At 43.3% G+C, this 17,837-nt stretch overlaps 2 protein-coding genes across 3 annotated transcripts in view; one reads left to right on the forward strand and one right to left on the reverse strand.

Moving 5' to 3' along the window:
- ATP7B (ATPase copper transporting beta) overlaps positions 1-17,837 on the reverse strand; it is a 78,975-nt gene that overhangs the window by 53,972 nt on the left and 7,166 nt on the right. The window lies entirely within an intron of this gene.
- LOC122447202 (small nuclear ribonucleoprotein G-like) lies at positions 11,206-11,599 on the forward strand. The gene has a single exon (XM_043477695.1). The coding sequence runs from the start codon at positions 11,224-11,226 to the stop codon at positions 11,452-11,454; it is 231 nt and encodes a 76-aa protein (XP_043333630.1). The 5' UTR covers positions 11,206-11,223; the 3' UTR covers positions 11,455-11,599.

Here is a 17,837-nt window from a genome sequence, read left to right on the forward strand (position 1 = left end):
CAAACTCCACACGTATGGACCTAAAAGCTTAACCAGTTTCTCCTGTTGGATATTTCATATGCACCAAACATTAACTTGTCTAAAACTGAGCTGTCTAAACAGAAAAAAATGTCACCTGCAATTCCAGTTCTACAGGGATCAAGCCATCAGCCACTGCAGTTGCACATCCCCCCTAGAGAGCACATTAATTTCCCCTAGGGAATTCAGAATGGAGAAAAACAGGAAACATTCTATGCTTTGGTCCTGAGATAGTTAAGAGGCATATCTAGGGAAAAATTTCAATGACTCCCTGCATGCTAAGTCTCTTCAGTCATGTCTGGTTCTTTATGATCCCATGGACTATAGCCCCTCAGGCTCCTCTGTCCATGGGATTCTCCAGGCAAGAATACTGGAGTGAGTTGCCATGCCCTCCCCTCCAGGGCATCTTCCTGGCCCTGGGATGGAACCCACATCTCTTACATCTCCTGCAATGGCAGGCAGATTCTTTACCACTAGCGCCACCTGGGAATTCTAGATTCGTGCACCATCTCAGACAAGGGAAAGCACTAAAATTATTAACTTGAAAAGTCTGTTTTTTGTAACATGCCGTGATCTTTCTATGTCTGATCACATATTTGTTTTTCCCAGCAAAAAATTCATACATATACCCTGGCTCCTCCCTTGCCTCTTTGGAACAGTTTTCTCAGAGCAATCTAGAGACTGTCTCCTGGTCTACAGAATTCAATATGGTCCCTGAATAACACTGAAATTCGGTGCTCTCATGGGTCACATTTTTTTTAGTTCTCATGCCCCTTACTTGCTTCTTCCAGTCTTTCCCACCTTAGTAAAAGGCAACTCCTCCTTCCACTCACCCAAGAAAAAAAAATCTTGGATTCATCCTTGCTGAGAATCATCTTTTCCTTTCAAACTCACATATCCTGTCAATTCTATCTCAAATACATCCAGCATCCAACCACTTCTCAGCACCCCCATTGAAGAAGGAATTCATAGGGCCTGGACTCCATCTCAGGCCTGTCCATGCTGATCATGCTCAGCTGCCTCCCCAATGGACTCTGAACTCTCTGCTTAGTGCCTATGGGAACGACAATGGAAGGATAAGACCCCCTCCGGACAGGGGAACCTTGAAGACTATATCCAGGTTACTCATCACCTAAGAGAAAACAGACACTAATCACCCCTGCCTCTAGACAGTATCTATCGGAATGTAACCACAGGCTTATCGGTTATTAACTGGTTGGAATGTAACTGCGGGCTTATTGATTATTAACTGCTTGAACACATAACACATGAATGATGGGGTTATTGTGATTGTATTTACCCTTCCTTTGTCAGTCTCAAGGAATTTGGGGTGGTGGGTTCAGACACGTACACATGGGGTATAAAAGATTTTCACAAATGCTGGTCGGGGTCCTTGGCTAAGAGGAGACTCTGCCTTGGGCCCGCTGGTGTAATAAACTGCACTCCACTATCTGCATTGTCCTTCTGAGTGAGTTTGTTTCCCAGAACACGTAGCTACAACACCATGACGACATGGTCCAGGCCACGAGCACATCTTACCTGCATTATTAATATAATCGTAGGGACCTCTTGGTTTCTCCTATTACCTCCTAAAGTCTATTTGCAAAACAAAAGCCAGAGGAATCTTCTTAAAGGGGACATCAGAGGACGCTATGGCACTTCAGTCATGTCCAACTCTTTGCGACACTGTAGTCCGCCAGGCTCCCCTGTCCACGGGATTCTCCAGGCAAGAACACCGGAGTGGGTTGCCATTCTCTTGATGAGGTTCTCCTAAAAGCCCTGCAGGGGGTTTCCACGTATTTACAAGAAAGGAGAAACCTAAAATCCTTACAGTCAGCCTATCCTCACACCCCTCTCTCCTCAACCAAGACCAGTTTTGCGATGTGGCTGGTCCTGGAACAAAGCAAGGCCGGCTCCTGCCCAGGGCCTTTGTCCCTGACTGCTGCTCCCGGCTTACAGATGTGCTGTGCTGACTCGAGCAGTCATGTCCGACTCTTGGCGACCCCATGGACTATGGCCCGCCAGGCTTTTCTGTCCATGAGATTCTCCATGGAAGAATACTGGAGTGGGTTGCCATGCCCGCCTCCGGGGATCTTCCCGACCCAGGGATCGAACCCACATCTCCCGCATTGCAGGCGGATTCTTTACCAGCTGAGCCACCACGGAAGCCCAAGAATACTGGAGTGAGTAGTCTACCCCTGCTCCAGCGGATCTTCCCAACCTAGGAATTGAACCGGGGTCTCAGGCACTGCAGGTGGATTCTTTACCAGCTGAGCTACCAGGGAAGCCCAACCCCAACAGCCTGGATCCAGACGACTCACGTCCTTGCCTTCTAATATCCCTGCTCAAAGGTCACCTTTTCAGGGGCTTCCCCAGTTCCCTTGGGTACAGTTTCAAACATTCTCACTTCCTATGGCTCTTTCCTACTTATTTTTCTCCAGAGAACTCAACCACTGCATGATATAACAAGATATATTTTACTGACTTGTTTACTAGTCTCCCCAGTTAGGATATAAGTTTCACAAGGGCGGGAATTGTCTGTTTTCTTCACTCAGCACTGTATTCCCAGCACAAAAACAGTGCGTCTATTTTAAAGTTTCTTAGTAACTATTTGTTGAATGAATTACAGACAGTACTAAAAACAGCTTACTTTATTTGCTTGCTACCAAACACCGAGTGCTAAACTTTCAGTCAACATTCAAATGGTGCCCCATGCAAAGCTGGCTCTCTCCTTCACTCACCCATTCCTTTCCCCTCCAATCCAGCAGTCTAAGCTCAGACACTACTGTTAGAAAGAAATAACAATTCCCCAACGCAGTCATTCGCCCCCAACACCTGCAAATCAAGGCTTCTTTGTAGTTTCCACCCCTCTCAGAAAGGTGACCTATAAAAGAGCCAATGTGAAATTTCCTAATCAAAATTAGTGAGGTCACCTGCAAGATAAAGAGGGGGTTCCCTGCACAGGATCAGAGACAAAGAGGGAGAGAAGTGACAGGACTGATGTCCGTGTGGACCAAGTTGGGGTGAGAAGGGGCAGGTGGAACGAATTGGGAGAAAGGGACCAACAGACATACACGCCCACGTGTGAAACAGATAGTGGGAAGCGGCTGGATAGCACGGGGGCTCAGCCCGGTGCCCCGTGGGTGGGCGTGGGGGCAGGAAGCAGGCTCAAGAGGGAGGGGACACATGTACACATATGGCTGATTCACGCTGTTGTACAACAGAAACTAACACAACATTTTAAAAGAATTATACTCTAATTGGAAAGAAAAAAAAAAAAGACTTCTCATTTTAGAGCAAATATTCTTATAGTTAAAAGATCCCTGCCCCCCAAAAGATGTCCTAGCCCCAAATAATCTCCCCTTTTTTGTGCTAATACCTTCATCGCCCACCCTTCCACCTGTTAGAGCCTTCCATTTTATCTGTCTGCCCCTTGGAGTGCCCTGCCAATGCTGGGTGAGATGCTGCCTAACACTCGTGCTCCTGCTCATTCATGTCTGACTCTCTGTGACCCCATGGACTATAGTCGTGCCAGGCTCCTCTGTCCTTGGGATTCTCCAGGCAAGAATACTGGAGTGGGTTGCCATTTCCTTCTCCAGGGGATCTTCCCCACCCAGGGATCAAACCTGAGTCTCTTGTGTCTCCTGCATTGGCAGGTGGATTCTTTACCACTGCACCACCTGGGAAGCCCAGTATCAAGCAAGATAGACTTTAAAGCAAAGACTACTATCAGAAACAAAGGGACATGTTATAATGATAAAAGTCAATCTGCCAGGAAGATAGAAAAGTCATAAACATATGCATCTAATAACAGAATACAAATATAGATGAACCAAGAACTGACAGAAATGGAAAGAAAGATAATTCAACAGTATCAGCTGGATACTTCGATATCCACTGTTAATAATGGATAAAAAAAAAAACTAGGCAGAAGATCAAGCAGAAAATATGTGATACTGCCGTCTTATAATAAGACATACGTATTTGGTCTCCATTCCCTTTCTGTCACAGAGGTCCTAAAACTCATGGAATTTCCAAAGTGCTAGAAAAATGATAAAGGTGTCTTTTGTCACAGCTAACAAGGTGACTTCTAAAAGACCCAAGGATAGGGGCTGGTTGCCAGGGGAACCAAGAGGTGATTACAGGGTTCAAACATTTAGTCCCACCCAACACTCTGGGGAGGGTAGAGTGGCTGGAGATCAAGTTCAACCACTGACAGCCAATGATTTAATCATTCATGCCTCCACAAGAACCCCAGAGGAATGGTTTTCCAGACTTTCCAGGCTGGTGACCATGTGAAGACTTGGGGAGAATTGCGTGACCAGAGACCATAGAAGCTCTGTGGCTCTTCCCACATAATTTGCCAAATGCATCTCTGTCTTCCTACAGTTCCTGAGTTGTATCCTTTTGTAATACACTGCTAATCTAGTAGATAAATATTTCTGAGTTGTGGGCCCCCTTAGCAAATGAAACCCAAAGAAGCATAGGTGACAACCTGGACTTGTGACTGGTGTCTGAAGTGGAAGGACAAGGGGGCCAGTCTTGCAGGACTGAGCCCGTAACCCACGGGAGCTGATGCTCTCTCCAGATAGACACTATTGCAAATGTGTTAAATTGTCGGACACCCACTGGTGCCCGAGAATTGGTGTAAGAGGTAAAAAACACACACTGAAATTGGTATCAGACTCACAGGAGAGAAAACATGAACAACTAACATATCTACAGAACCTTCCTCCCAATGATAGTATAATATTCATTCTTTTCAGGTACACATGGAACATTCTCTAGGCTTCACCACATGCTAGGGCATAAAACAAACCTCAGTTCACTTAAAATAACAGAAATAACACAAAGTATGATCTCTGACAACAATGGAATCAGAAATTAGTAACAGAAAGAATTTGGGGACATTTACAAATACATGGAAATTAAACAAGACACTCCGAAATAATCAAAGGGTCAAAGAAGAGGTCAACAGGAGATTAGGAAATACTTTGAGATAAATGAAAATGAAGACACAACACACGGTAAAACAAACCTTATGGGATGCAGGTAAGGCAGTGCTTAGAGAGAAACTTACAGCTGTGAACTTCTCCATTAAGAAAGAAGGATCTCAAATCAATAATCTAAAATTCTGCCTAAGATACTGGAAAAGAAAGACGAAACCTAAAGCAAGCAGAAGGGAGGCGTATCAGTGTCCTATGAGGTAACAAAATACCATACACTGAGTATTAGAAATTTAATCTCTCACAGCTCTTAAGGCTAGAAGTCAAGATTTTCCTTTTTGGGACTCTGAAGAAGGATCTCTTCCACATCCCTCTCCTACCTCCTGGTGGATGCTGGCAAGCTTCAGGACTTCCTGGTTTACGGAAGCATCATTCCAATCTGTCTCTGTAACCACATGGCTTCCTCCTCTCTGTCTTCACATGGTGTCCTTATACCAACATCAGTGACTGGACTCAGGGCCCACTATAACGCAACAGGGGGGCCTCCCTAGTGGCTCAGATGGGAAAGAATCTGCCTGCAATGCAGGAGACGTGGGTTCGATCCCATGTTGGGAAGATACCCTGGAAAAGGAAGTGGCAACCCACTGCAGTATTCTTGCCTGGAGAATCGCATGGAGAGAGGAGCCTGGTGGGCTACAGTCTGTGGTCACAAAGAGTCAGACACAACCGTGTGACTAAGCACACACACACATGATGCAGTAGGACCTCACTTTAATTCAACTGATTAGATCTGCAGAAGATCCTATTTCCATGTAATATCACATTCACAGGTATCAGGACTCAAGACTTCAACATATCTATTAGAGAACACAATTCAACACACTCAAAAGAAAATAAAAAAGATTAGAGTGGAATAGCAAAAGACAGAATAGAAAAACAGAGGAAATCGTCAAAACCAAAAGCTGACTCTTTGAAAAGACCAACAAAATTGACAAACCTTTAGCTAGAATGATCTATGAGAAAAAGACAGAAGACTAAAATTATTAGAATTAGAAATGAAAGATGATTATTACTTATCTTACAGAAATAAAGACTATAAAGGAACACCAAGAAACAACGTTTTGTTATTGTTCAGTCACTAAGTTGTGTTCCGCTCTTTGCAATCCCATGGACTATGGCATGTGAGGCTCCTCTGTCCTTCACTATCTCCCAGAGTTTGCTCAAACTCATGTCCATTGAGTCAGTGATGCTATCTAACCATCTCTCTGTTGTCCCCTTCTCCTTTTGCCCTCAACCTTTCCCAGCATTGGGGTCTTTTCCAATGAGTCAGTTCTTTGCATCAGGTGGCCAAAGGATGGGAGCTTCAGCATCAGTCCTTCCAATGACTGTTTTGATCTCCTTGCAGTCCAAGGGATGCTCAAGAGTCTTCTCCAACACCACAGTTCAAAAGCATCAATTCTTCAGCACTCAGCCTTCTTTGTGGTTCAACTCTCACATCCATACATGACTACTGGAAAAACCAGAGCGTTGACTTATGAACTTTTGTCGGCAAAGTGCTGTCTCTACTTTTCAATACACTATCTAGGTTTGTCATAGCTTTCCTTCCCAGAAGCAAGCAAGCATCTTTTAATTTCATGGCTGCAGTCACCATCCACAGTGATTCTGGAGCCCAAGAAATGAAAATCTGACACTGCTTCTACTTTTTCCCCTTCTATTTGCCATGGAGTGATGAGACCAGATGCCATAATCTTAGTTTTTTTAATACTGAGTTTCAAGCCAGCTTTTTCACTAAGAACAACTATATACCAAAAAATTAGATACCTTAAATGAAATGGACAAATTCCTTAGAATACACTAACTACCAAAACTGACTCAAGAAATAAGATACTCTGAACCAACCTGTAATAAGATACTCAATTAGTAATAATAAAAAATCTCCCCCCAAAGAAAGCTCAAGCTCAGACGGCTTCAACATTGAATTCTATCAAACATTTGTAAGAAGGGAGCACTTCTCAACTCATTCTGAGACCAGTATCACCCTGATATCAAAACCAGAAAAGACATCATGAGAAAACAAGAGAAACGAGAAAAACAATCTAGTATCTCTCATGAATATGGACACAAAATTCCTGTACGAGATAGTAAGTAACCAAATCCAGCAACACATAAAAAAGGGCTACATGCCATGACCAAGTAGGATTTGTCCCAGGAATCCAAGTTAGGCTTAACATTCAAAAATGAATTAATGTAATATACCATTTGGAGCAGGAAATGGCAACCCACTCCAGTATTCTTGCCTAGGAAGTTACATGGACCAAGGAGCCTGGCAGGCTACAGTCCATGGGGTTGCAGAGTCGGACACGCCTTAGTGACCAAACAACAATACATCATATTAACAGAATAAAAAGTAAAAGACACATGGTCACCTCAATAGACACTGAACAAACATCTGATCAAATCCGAAATCTTTTCATGTAAAAACACTCAAGAAATTAGGAGGTGGAGGGAACTTCCTCAACCTGATAAAGAGCATGAAAAACCCATAGCTAACATCCTACTTCATGGTGAAAGGCTGAAAGCTTTCCCCCTAAGATCAAGAAGAAGACAAAGACTCCATCTATACAAAATGTTCACAATAGGAAAATCTATAGAGACAGAAAGTCCAGTAGAGGTTGCTCAGGCACAGGGGTCATTGGAAGATGGGGGGGGGGTGATAGCTAGCGTGGGCAGGATTTCTTTCTCAGGTGATGAAAATGTCCCCAAATTGATTGTGAAGATGTTTGCACATACCTGGGAATTTCATGGTATGTGAATCATATCTCAATCAAGCCTTTTTTTTTTTTTTTTTCTCAAATGTAGCAGAGAGACCATTAAAATAAGAATTAGAGAGGATATGCCTTTGCCATTCATGGAAGCCCAAACAAAAACAGTTTCGGGAGCGTGGTGAGGCAACAGAAGTGGACAGACTGCAGAAACCTACAAAGCTCACCAAGTCTTTCAAGGAGAATGGATAAACCATGCCACCTTCCCAACAGCACACTGCACCGCTGTGGACCTTAGAAACATAGTGTTCTACTGAGACAACCTAGCCTCAGAAAACTAAACACACTTTAATATCATTTTCACAAAGCTCAGAAACAAGCAAAAAACTAAATAATACACTGTTCAGGCAATCATATATGTGATAAGACACAGACACACACCCCCCCCCAAAAAAAAAAGCTGGGTTACAACAAACACAAAATTGAGGCTAGTAGCTACCTCTATAGTGGGTATTTCTCCGGGCGACACAAGACAAGCAGGGAAGAGCTGAGTTCCCTCAATGCCAAGAAGCCATGGCATTGATAATTCTCTTGTTCTTGGGTCAGGTGTTCTCTAGTTTATTATGCTTTACAACTATCTACGTATGTGTGTATGTTTATATATCAATGTCTTTTATATTCAATAAACTAATAATAATAAAGCAAAGATGTTCAAGTGAGTGGAGGCATGGAAACAAGCAAGTACAGATGATTCTTCCTCAAAGGCTGAGGAAGAAGAGAGAGGGAAGTAGTACAACAGCCAGGGGGAGACACGAGGCAAGGAGACTCCAGGGTGAAGGCAGACGGACGACTTTATGAGGCTGAGGAAGAAAAGCCTGCAGAGAGAGGAAAGACTAGCGGCGAAGAGAAGACAAAACAAGACCTGATCAGACCAATAAAGGCTCCAGAGCCTGCAGAGAGGAAGGAAGATGAGAGGATCTTGAAATGAAGGTGGGCTTCCTGAGACGAGGGATGGGCAAATGAAAACAGACTGGAGATCTACACAAAATATGGAGAGAAGGTGCAGAGAGACAGGCAGAAGTTGAAGAAAATCACACGCAGTGGTGTCTGTTTTCTCCAGGTAAGAAGTGAGGTCATTTGTCGAGAATTTAAGGGAAGACAAGAGACTGAGCAGAAGGCTCGCTGCAGGTGGTGAAGGCTTGAAAGAGTGACTCACAGGTTGACTAATAAGACAAAGGCATTTGCAGGCACCATCGAGATTAGAAACAAATTGTCAGGGGCACCAGCCACACGGTTGCCTGAATTTCCATAGCAATTCTGAGGAGAAGAGAGGGCAGTTTGTATGCTGATACTGGAGAAACAGGATGGAGGGACAAAAAGTCTAGCATGCCGGTGAAAAAATTACTCAAACTAAACCAAGAGTCTGTCGGGACAGAGAAAGAGAGGCCAGAGACTCTATAATGGTAATAACAACAACAGACCCACTGATGGACAGCTTTTAAAACTGTTTTTAAAAAGTATATCTATAATGTTGGCACCATTGGTTTTAGAGGGAAAAAAAAAATGAAGAAGAGATTGGGATAAAATATGACAAAGATGTTAAATGTCGGTTCTCTTTGAATTGCAAGAAGGTATGTTTTAATTCTAAAACCAACAGCTACTGCAGCAAAAGCAAACAAACGAAGTTTACAAACAGACTTATGACAGTCATCCTGTTAAAAAAGAAACAACACACCCCTTAGGGAGTCACCTGTGCTCAACCCCACATCAGCAAACAAGACAGAATATATAACCTAACTGCACCTTTAGTCTCTTCCGGGAACATCATGACCTTCAACCAGTCAAGTCTGCAACTAGCTGGGCAGCACTAGTTGGGTAATCTGCCTGACAGACACCTGCTTTCCCCAATGGGAAGGTAACCTGACCTGAAACAACCATCTCTTTGCTAGAATAACTTGCTCTGTCTCCTATGCCTATATGTCCTCTACTTTGTACGGCTCCTTGGAGCCCCTTTCTTTCTGTGAAGATAGGAGGCTGGCTGATTTGTGAATAATTAAATAAAGCCAATTAGATCTTTTTTTAAATTAATTAATTAATTTGGCTGCACCGAGTTTTTGTTGCAGCATGTGAGCTCCTGTTTGCAGCATGTGGGGTCTAGTTCCCTGACAAGGGATGGAACCCAGGCCCTCTGTACTAGGAGCCCAGAATCTTAACAACTGGCACACCAGGGAATTCCCCCCAATTAGATCTTCAGTTGAATTTTTTTTTTTAACAATCCTGAGAATGGCAGGAATAGAAGTAAATTGCCCCTTTTGGTCTTTATTTTCCAGATTTTTGTTATAGAGGTAAATTACTTTTATAATAGCAATTTCCCAACAAATTTTAGATGTTTCTAATGCCTGATGCTGGGGATGGCTTTTAGTTTGCAGAGGAACCGGGCTTTCAACAAAGCTGCTACAAGATTCAAGCACCATGGATTTCACAATTACTGGTGTTTTAAAACTCCTTATTTGCAGAGTTAGTTATATCACAATAAAAGATTCACTCTCTGTTCTGCCCTCTACTTTTATCTCGTCAACCTTTGATCTGCTCAGATTTTCTCTTTTAACCTAATTTAGAAAAAAAAAAAAAGTCACAAACATTCCAGAATTCCACTTGGCAGTGATTCCAACTCTACAGATAGAAATAACACTGCACACACTTGATCTCGGATTTGTCCTCGCTATTGAAAGGTTGCTGAATCATGCAAAGATGTCGGGATTCTTGGCCTCCGGAGGAGAAGAATTCAATCCAGGGCCAGAGACGAGGCTGGGTCGCTCAGAGCTTTTGTGTAATAAAGTTTTATTAAAGTATAAAGGAGATAGAGAAAGCTTCTGACATAGACATCAGAAGGTGGTAGAAAGAGTACCCCCTTGCTAGTGTTAGCAATGGAGTTATATACTCTCCAATGAATCCAAAGAATGTCTGGAGGTTGTAAAGACCTCACCAGACCTACTCCCATAATTTACATTTTAAGATAACAGAATTGGCCAGAAGGTTTAATCCAAAGACTGTCCTCAGGCAGGATACATCCTTGTAAAGACCAGACCTACTCCCATAATTTATGTTTTAGAAAGTGAAAGTGAAAGTGAAGTCGCTCAGTCATGTCCAACTCTTTGCGACCCCATGGATTGTAGCCCACCAGGCTCCTCCATCCATGGGATTTTCCAGGCAATAGTACTGGACTGGGTTGCCATTTCCTTCTCCAGGGGATCTTCTTGACCCAGGGATCGAACCTGGGTCTCCCGCGTTGTAGACCTAATTTATGTTTATGTCTAATTTATGTTTTAAGATGACAGAATTAGCCAGAAGGTTTAATCCAAAGACTGTCCTCAGGCAGGATACATTATTGTTATATAATCCTAAAGAATGTAGAGGAAGCCCGGCCCTGCCGCTGGAGCGTGAGGGATCACTCGAATTCCATTTGGAGGCTTCTTTGAGCTCGCAGAGTAGACATCATGAGCAAAGCACACCCTCCTGAGTTGAAGAAATTTATGGACAAGAAGTTATCATTGAAATTAAATGGTGGCAGACATGTCCAAGGAATACTGCAGGGATTTGATCCCTTTAGGAATCTTGTGATAGATGAATGTGTGGAGATGGCAACTAGTGGGCAACAGAACAATATTGGAATGGTGGTGATACGAGGAAATTGTATCATCATGTTAGAAGCCTTGGAACGAGTATGAACAACGGCTGTGTTCACCAGAGAAATCAACTGCTTCCATGTGTCCCCTTCGCCACAATTTACTACCAGAAAAATTGGGTTGTGTACATTTTCTTACTGAACTTTTTTGTTAAATAAACTTTTGTAATAGCCAAAAAAAAAAAAAAGAATGTAGAGAAAAAAAAAAGTAAAAAGTTTGTCCTTTCTTCCTCCTTGAATATTCCAGACCTCTCTCTCCTTGGGGATCCCTAGACTTCTTATCAACCTGCCTAGGAAATGACTCTCATTCCCTTTTCTTTTAGGAGAATTATGTTGCCAAGGGAAAGGGGTGTCATTTTCATTCCATAACTACTTCCTGCTGTTTAGGGGCGTAGCCCCTAAATTGTTGAGGCAACATATTCTCCTTTTTTTTTTTTTTTCATTTTATTAGTTGGAGGCTAATTACTTTACAATATTGTAGTGGTTTTTGCCATACATTGACATGAATCAGCCATGGATTTACATGTGTTCCCCATCCTGAACCCCCCTCCCACCTTCCTCCCCATCCCATCCCTCTGGGTCTTCCCAGTGCACCAGCCCTGAGCACTTGTCTCATACATCCAACCTGGGCTGGTGATCTGTTTCACCCTTGATAGTATACTTGTTTCAATGCTGTTCTCTCAGAACATCCCACCCTCGCCTTCTCCCACAGAGTCCAAAAGTCTGTTCTATACATCTGTGTCTCTTTTTCTGTCCTGCATATAGGGTTATCGTTACCATCTTTTTAAATTCCATATATATGCGTTAGTATACTATATTGGTCTTTATCTTTCTGGCTTACTTCACTCTGTATAATGGACTCCAGTTTCATCCATCTCATTAGAACTGATTCAAATGAATTCTTTTTAATGGCTGAGTAATATTCCATGGTGTATATGTACCACAGCTTCCTTATCCATTCATCTGCTGATGGGCATCTAGGTTGCTTCCATGTCCTGGCTATTATAAACAGTGCTGCGATGAACATTGGGGTGCACGTGTCTCTTTCAGATCTGGTTTCCTCAGTGTGTATGCCCAGAAGTGGGATTGCTGGGTCATATGGCAGTTCTATTTCCAGTTTTTTAAGGAATCGCCACACTGTTTTCCATAGCGGCTGTACTAGTTTGCATTCCCACCAACAGTGTAAGAGGGTTCCCTTTTCTCCACACCCTCTCCAGCATTTATTGCTTGTAGACTTTTGGATAGCAGCCATTCTAACTGGTGTGTAATGGTACCTCGTTGTGGTTTTGATTTGCATTTCTCTGATAATGAGTGATGTTGAGCATCTTTTCATGTGTTTGTTAGCCATCTTTATGTCTTCTTTGGAGAAATGTCTGTTTAGTTCTTTGGCCCATTTTTTGATTGGGTCATATATTTTTCTGGAATTGAGCTGCAGGAGTTACTTGTATATTTTTGAGATTAATCCTTTGTTGCTTCGTTTGCTATTATCTTCTCCCATTCTGAAGGCTGTCTTTTCACCTTGCTTATAGTTTCCTTTGTTGTGCAAAAGCTTTTACATTTAATTAGTTCCCATTTGTTTATTTTTGCTTTTATTTCCAATATTCTTGGAGGTGGGTCATAGAGGATCCTGCTGTGATTTACGTTGGAGAGTGTTTTGCCTATGTTCTCCTCTAGAGGTTTTATAGTTTCTGGTCTTACATTTAGATGTAACATATTCTCCTAACCCTCATATTGAGGGTCTCTGATCCAGGGGCCCCAAGTAATAGTTGGAGGAAGCTGTGGCACTCATAGGAGCTCAGACAACCATTTGTAAATTAAAAGCTTTTAGATGGTTAGAAAACCCCATTATACAGTTACAAATGTAAGGCAAAATAGTCATCAAAATGAAAAGTCACATTATGTCCATAGTTACATCAGTCCATCTTAGGGTTGTTAGATGTTTAAGAAGTTTAAGAAGAGGCATCACATGCGATTGTTGAAGGTATTTGAAGACTTGCTGCATAGTTTAAAGTTAGGAATTGGACCGGGCAGGCCGCCGTGCTCAAAAAATAAATAAATAAATAAAAAATAAAAATAAATAAAGTTAGGAATTGGGAACAATCGTGATCAGGTGTTTCATTTTCCTTCTCAGGAAGGAAAGTGGAAGGATTTAAATTTCCACAAACTTTGAGCTTAGTTACTGGTCCTTCTAACAACAATGACTGATATTTAAGAAGTTTACTATCTGTTATCCAAATATTAACCTTAGAGTTTAAGATTCCACTCACATCATGAGAAGTCAGTACAGTAAGGTTTTGTCCATTAATTATTTTTAAAGCTTCAGGTGCTAATAACGCCATTGCCCCAATTACTCATAGGCAGTGGGGCCACCCACGTGCAATTACATCTAATTCTCTGCTTAGATAAGCAATAGGTTGCTAGTGAGGCCCTTGGGGTTGTGTTAAAACTCCCAAGGCCATACCTTTTCTTTCAGTGACAAACAAGTTAAATTCTGACCCTGTGGGCAAGGTCAGAGTGGGAGCTTGCAGACAGCAGTCTGAAGAACCTTAAAAGCCTTTTGAGTATCTGGAGACCAAACCAGTTTGTCGGTTCGGGCCTGCTGGGTTTCAGCTGTAAGTTTATATAAAGGCCGGGCAAGTTCCCCACAACCTGGAATCCAAATAGGACAGTAGCCTGTAGATTCCCCAGAATCCTCTCAATTGTCTTATTAAAGTCATAGGTAGGGGATGGTTCAGTATAGGTTTAATTCTCTCCGGGCCTATGGCCCTAGTCACTTCTGATATGGTTAGGCCCAGATATCTAACAGATTGTTGACAAAGCTGAGCCTTTTCTCTTGATGCCTTGTAACCACAGCCTGCCAGAAAGTTTAGGAAGTCTTCTGCTGCTCGTGAACAAGCTTCCTCTGTCTCAGCACAGAGCAAAATACCATCTACATATTGTAACACCACCGCTTCAGAGCTATTAAAGTTTTGTAGATCCCGTGACCAAACTATGTCCAAATAAGTGAGGACTGTCATGAAATTCCTGGGGCAAAACCGTCCAGGTTAACTGAGAAGCTGGCTGCGAAGGGTCTTCAAAGGCAAATAGAAATTGACTTTCCTCTGCCAAAGGCACTGAATAGAAGGCATCTTTCAAATCAATTACTGAGAAATATTTGGCTCATTCAGGAATTTCAGACAATAGAGTATAAGGATTAGGCACCACAGGGTGTAAAGGACTACAGCCTCATTTATTATTCGTAAATCTTGAACTAATCTCCATTTACCATTTGATTTCTTTATACCCAAAATAGGAGTGTTGCATGGACTGTTACAGGGAACTAATAGTCCCTGCTCCTTTAAATTCTCAATGATGGGTTTTAACCCTTCTTTAACCTCAGGTTTCAGTGGATACTTCTCATGTGGAAATAAGTGAGGGTCTTTGAGCTTGACAACCACAGGAATAGCATTTTGTGCTTGACCACAGATTTTCCATCAGCCCATATTCTAGGATTTACATTTTGTTCAACTAAAGGGAGAGAAAGGGAGGGCTCCATATTAATGAATACAGAGGCATGGACCTTGCTCAGTATATCCCTCACCAAAAAAGATGAGGGTGATTCTGGCACAATCAGAAACTTGTGTGAAAATAGCACAGAATCCCAGTTGCAAGATAAAGAATAACTGAAATAATATCTTTTGGCTCATCCAGACAGTCCTATTATGGAAGTGGATCGGGAAGAAAGTGGGCCAGGGGCTTCAGTAAGCATGGAGTAATTTGCCCCAGTATCTAAAAGGAAACTGACGGACTGGCCTCCCACAGTTATCAATACCTGGGGTTCCTCAGGTGTAATTAGGATGGGAGCTCGTGTGGGGACCCCCGGGCACCTTCAGTCCTGATTGTCTTGAGAGTCCGACCCCTGAAACCTACGTCTCTGGGGGCAGTCTCTCTTCCAGTGTGGTCCTTTGCAGACCGGACATGGAGCCGGGGGCGGCTTAGATGCCTGAGGGCAATCCCGCTTGAGATGCCCCTCCTTTCCACAGTAATAGCAAGCCCATCCCTTTTCACCTGGGTCCCTCTGGGCATTTCTCTCAGGCTGTTTAAGAATGGTTCTCATAGCCATTGTGAAGGCTTCCGCCTGTTCCTTTGTCTTTCTCTGCCTTTCTTTTCCTCATACTCCCTTCCATAATAGACTGTCTGAGCCAGTTGTAACAGATTATCTAAAGATTGATTTGGTCCATACGCCTGTATAGCTTACAGTGGATATCTGGAGCCGAATGAATGAGAAATCTATCCTTTAAGATCACTTTTCCTTCTTCACTTTTGGGATCAGTCTCAGTGAATCTGCGAAGGGCTCCTCTCGGTCTATCTAGGAATTTACCAGAAGCTTCCTTCTCCTCCTGTTCTATGTCTGCCAATTTGCCATAGTTAAAGGCTTAGCACGCGCTTGTCTGAGTCCTTCAAGAATACATCTGACAAAATGACTCTGATCCCATCTTCCTTTCACTGTGTTGTAGTCCCAGTCTGGTTCTGTAGCTGGGACGGCCTGATTTCCCAGTGGGGAGGGCGGTCCTCCCTCTTCCCTACTGATTCATTACCAAGCCATTCATCTCCACAAGCAACCGCTTTTCCCAAAACTCAAGACTCAAGTCTTTGAGTCGGGAGTCAGCGTTTGTCCCAGGATATACATCGCATCCTTCCAAGTAAGGTCATAAAGCAGAGTAACACCTTTAAAAGCTCTAATATATTTTTCTGGCTCCTCTAAATAGTCTCCCATCCTCCTTGATTTTTTGTATTTCTTGATAAGAAAAGGGCTTATTAACTCTCATAGACTGATTATTTCTCCCAGTGGGTGCTTCATGAAGAGGCAACAGCGTCTGTGGCTGGCTGTTCCTCAGTCTCTCTTTCTGCTCTATGCATATGATCCCAGGGATGGATTGGAGAAACCTGCTTTTCTTTATCTCTTTGTCTCCTGTCCTCCATCTCATCTAGCAAAGTAGGAGCTCAGGAGGGAGCTGAAGGAGTCACACCCAAATCTATACCCTTAGGACATAAGTCTGGCATATTTCGCAGAGAGAAAAAGGGCAACACATATGCTACTTCTACCCATTTCCCTTGTTTTCTACAGAACCGGTCTAATTGTAAAACAGTATTATACTTAAGAGATCCTCCAACTGGCCACCATTCACCGTCCTCCAGTGGGTACCACGGCCATGCAGTATCACATAGGAAGACCAGGTGTGTCTTCTTTAAGCCCTGGGGATCAAATCTATCCCAGTTATTCAGGATACAGTTCAAAGGAGTGAGGCTGGAATTGTTAGCTCCCATCTGTGACAGAGAAAAAAAGCGACCAGCGCCGTTTTTCTACCGGAGGCGTCCCTCCCTGCTCTAGATGGGGGTGTAGACAGACTTCACACCAAAGCTTTCCTTCCCTGGTCGGACTTAAGTCTGTCCCTTACCGACGCAGGCGACCTACTCGGCCCTCCCGGTTCCGCCACCGAGATGGGGTGGGGATGCACCAGGGGTAGGCCTGACGGCATCCCTGACTGACGTCCAGCTCCTCACCATTAAAACCTTGCTTGCCTCTGATGCCACCTGGGGTGCAATCAGAGTAACCTTCCAGAATGCCTCCCAGGCTAAACCGCTGGGGGAAACGTTAGTCACCTGAGTGCCTGTGCACGACCCTGAGTATATTCCTAACCACAGTAAGACCGATATAAACATGAGACTGAGATGTTTCTTCCAAGCGTCAGCACACCAGCATGAGCCTCCTCTTATCCACTAAGAGCGTTACCAAAGGAAGAAAAATATCCCTTGTAGTTCCGATCTGAGTAACCTTTAACCTCAGAGATGCTCTTGGAGCTAGAACTCCATCTAGTTTCCAAACTTTCCATGCCTAGCAAGGCTAGGTGCTTCCTGACTACCAACCCAAGTTTGGGAACCTAAGTCATAGTACGCAGTAACAGATCACAAGTCCCTTGAAAGTCTATGATCCGATAGATTAGGTTAGTACTTCTAGTTTTCAAGGAGTTATGAAATGGTCAAAGAGACCAAAAAGCTTGGCAGAGAAAGGAGAGTTCGGTCCACACGCTTTGCCCATTTCTAATTGGTTCCCGAAGGAGACGTTGGGTGCCTCTTGGCATTGGCAGTTCGGTATAAACCCTCAACAGGTTTCTGCCATAAGCCATATGAGGTTACCACGGAACCGCAGAGCAGGGCTCCTCACTTGCTCCGCGCAGGGCATGTCATTCATTCACACAAGCACACCGTAGAGTTAGTAAAGTACAGCAGGAAACATGTTCGCTAGGAGAACAAAGAACTAGAGCTCCAAGCATCCTTACCTTGTCCTGAAGGATCCCGGACAAGCCCCCAAGATGAAAGGTTGTTGCTGAATCACACAAAGACGTCGGGGTTCTTGGCCTCCGGAGGAGAAGAATTCAATCCGGG

This window comes from Cervus canadensis, chromosome 9 (genome assembly GCF_019320065.1).
Source record: "Cervus canadensis isolate Bull #8, Minnesota chromosome 9, ASM1932006v1, whole genome shotgun sequence".
Classification (NCBI taxonomy): domain Eukaryota; kingdom Metazoa; phylum Chordata; class Mammalia; order Artiodactyla; family Cervidae; genus Cervus; species Cervus canadensis.

Coding starts and splice junctions, on each gene's coding strand:
- LOC122447202 (XM_043477695.1), top strand. CDS start 11,224: ATGAGCAAAGCACACCCTCCTGAGTTGAAGAAATTTATGGACAAGAAG.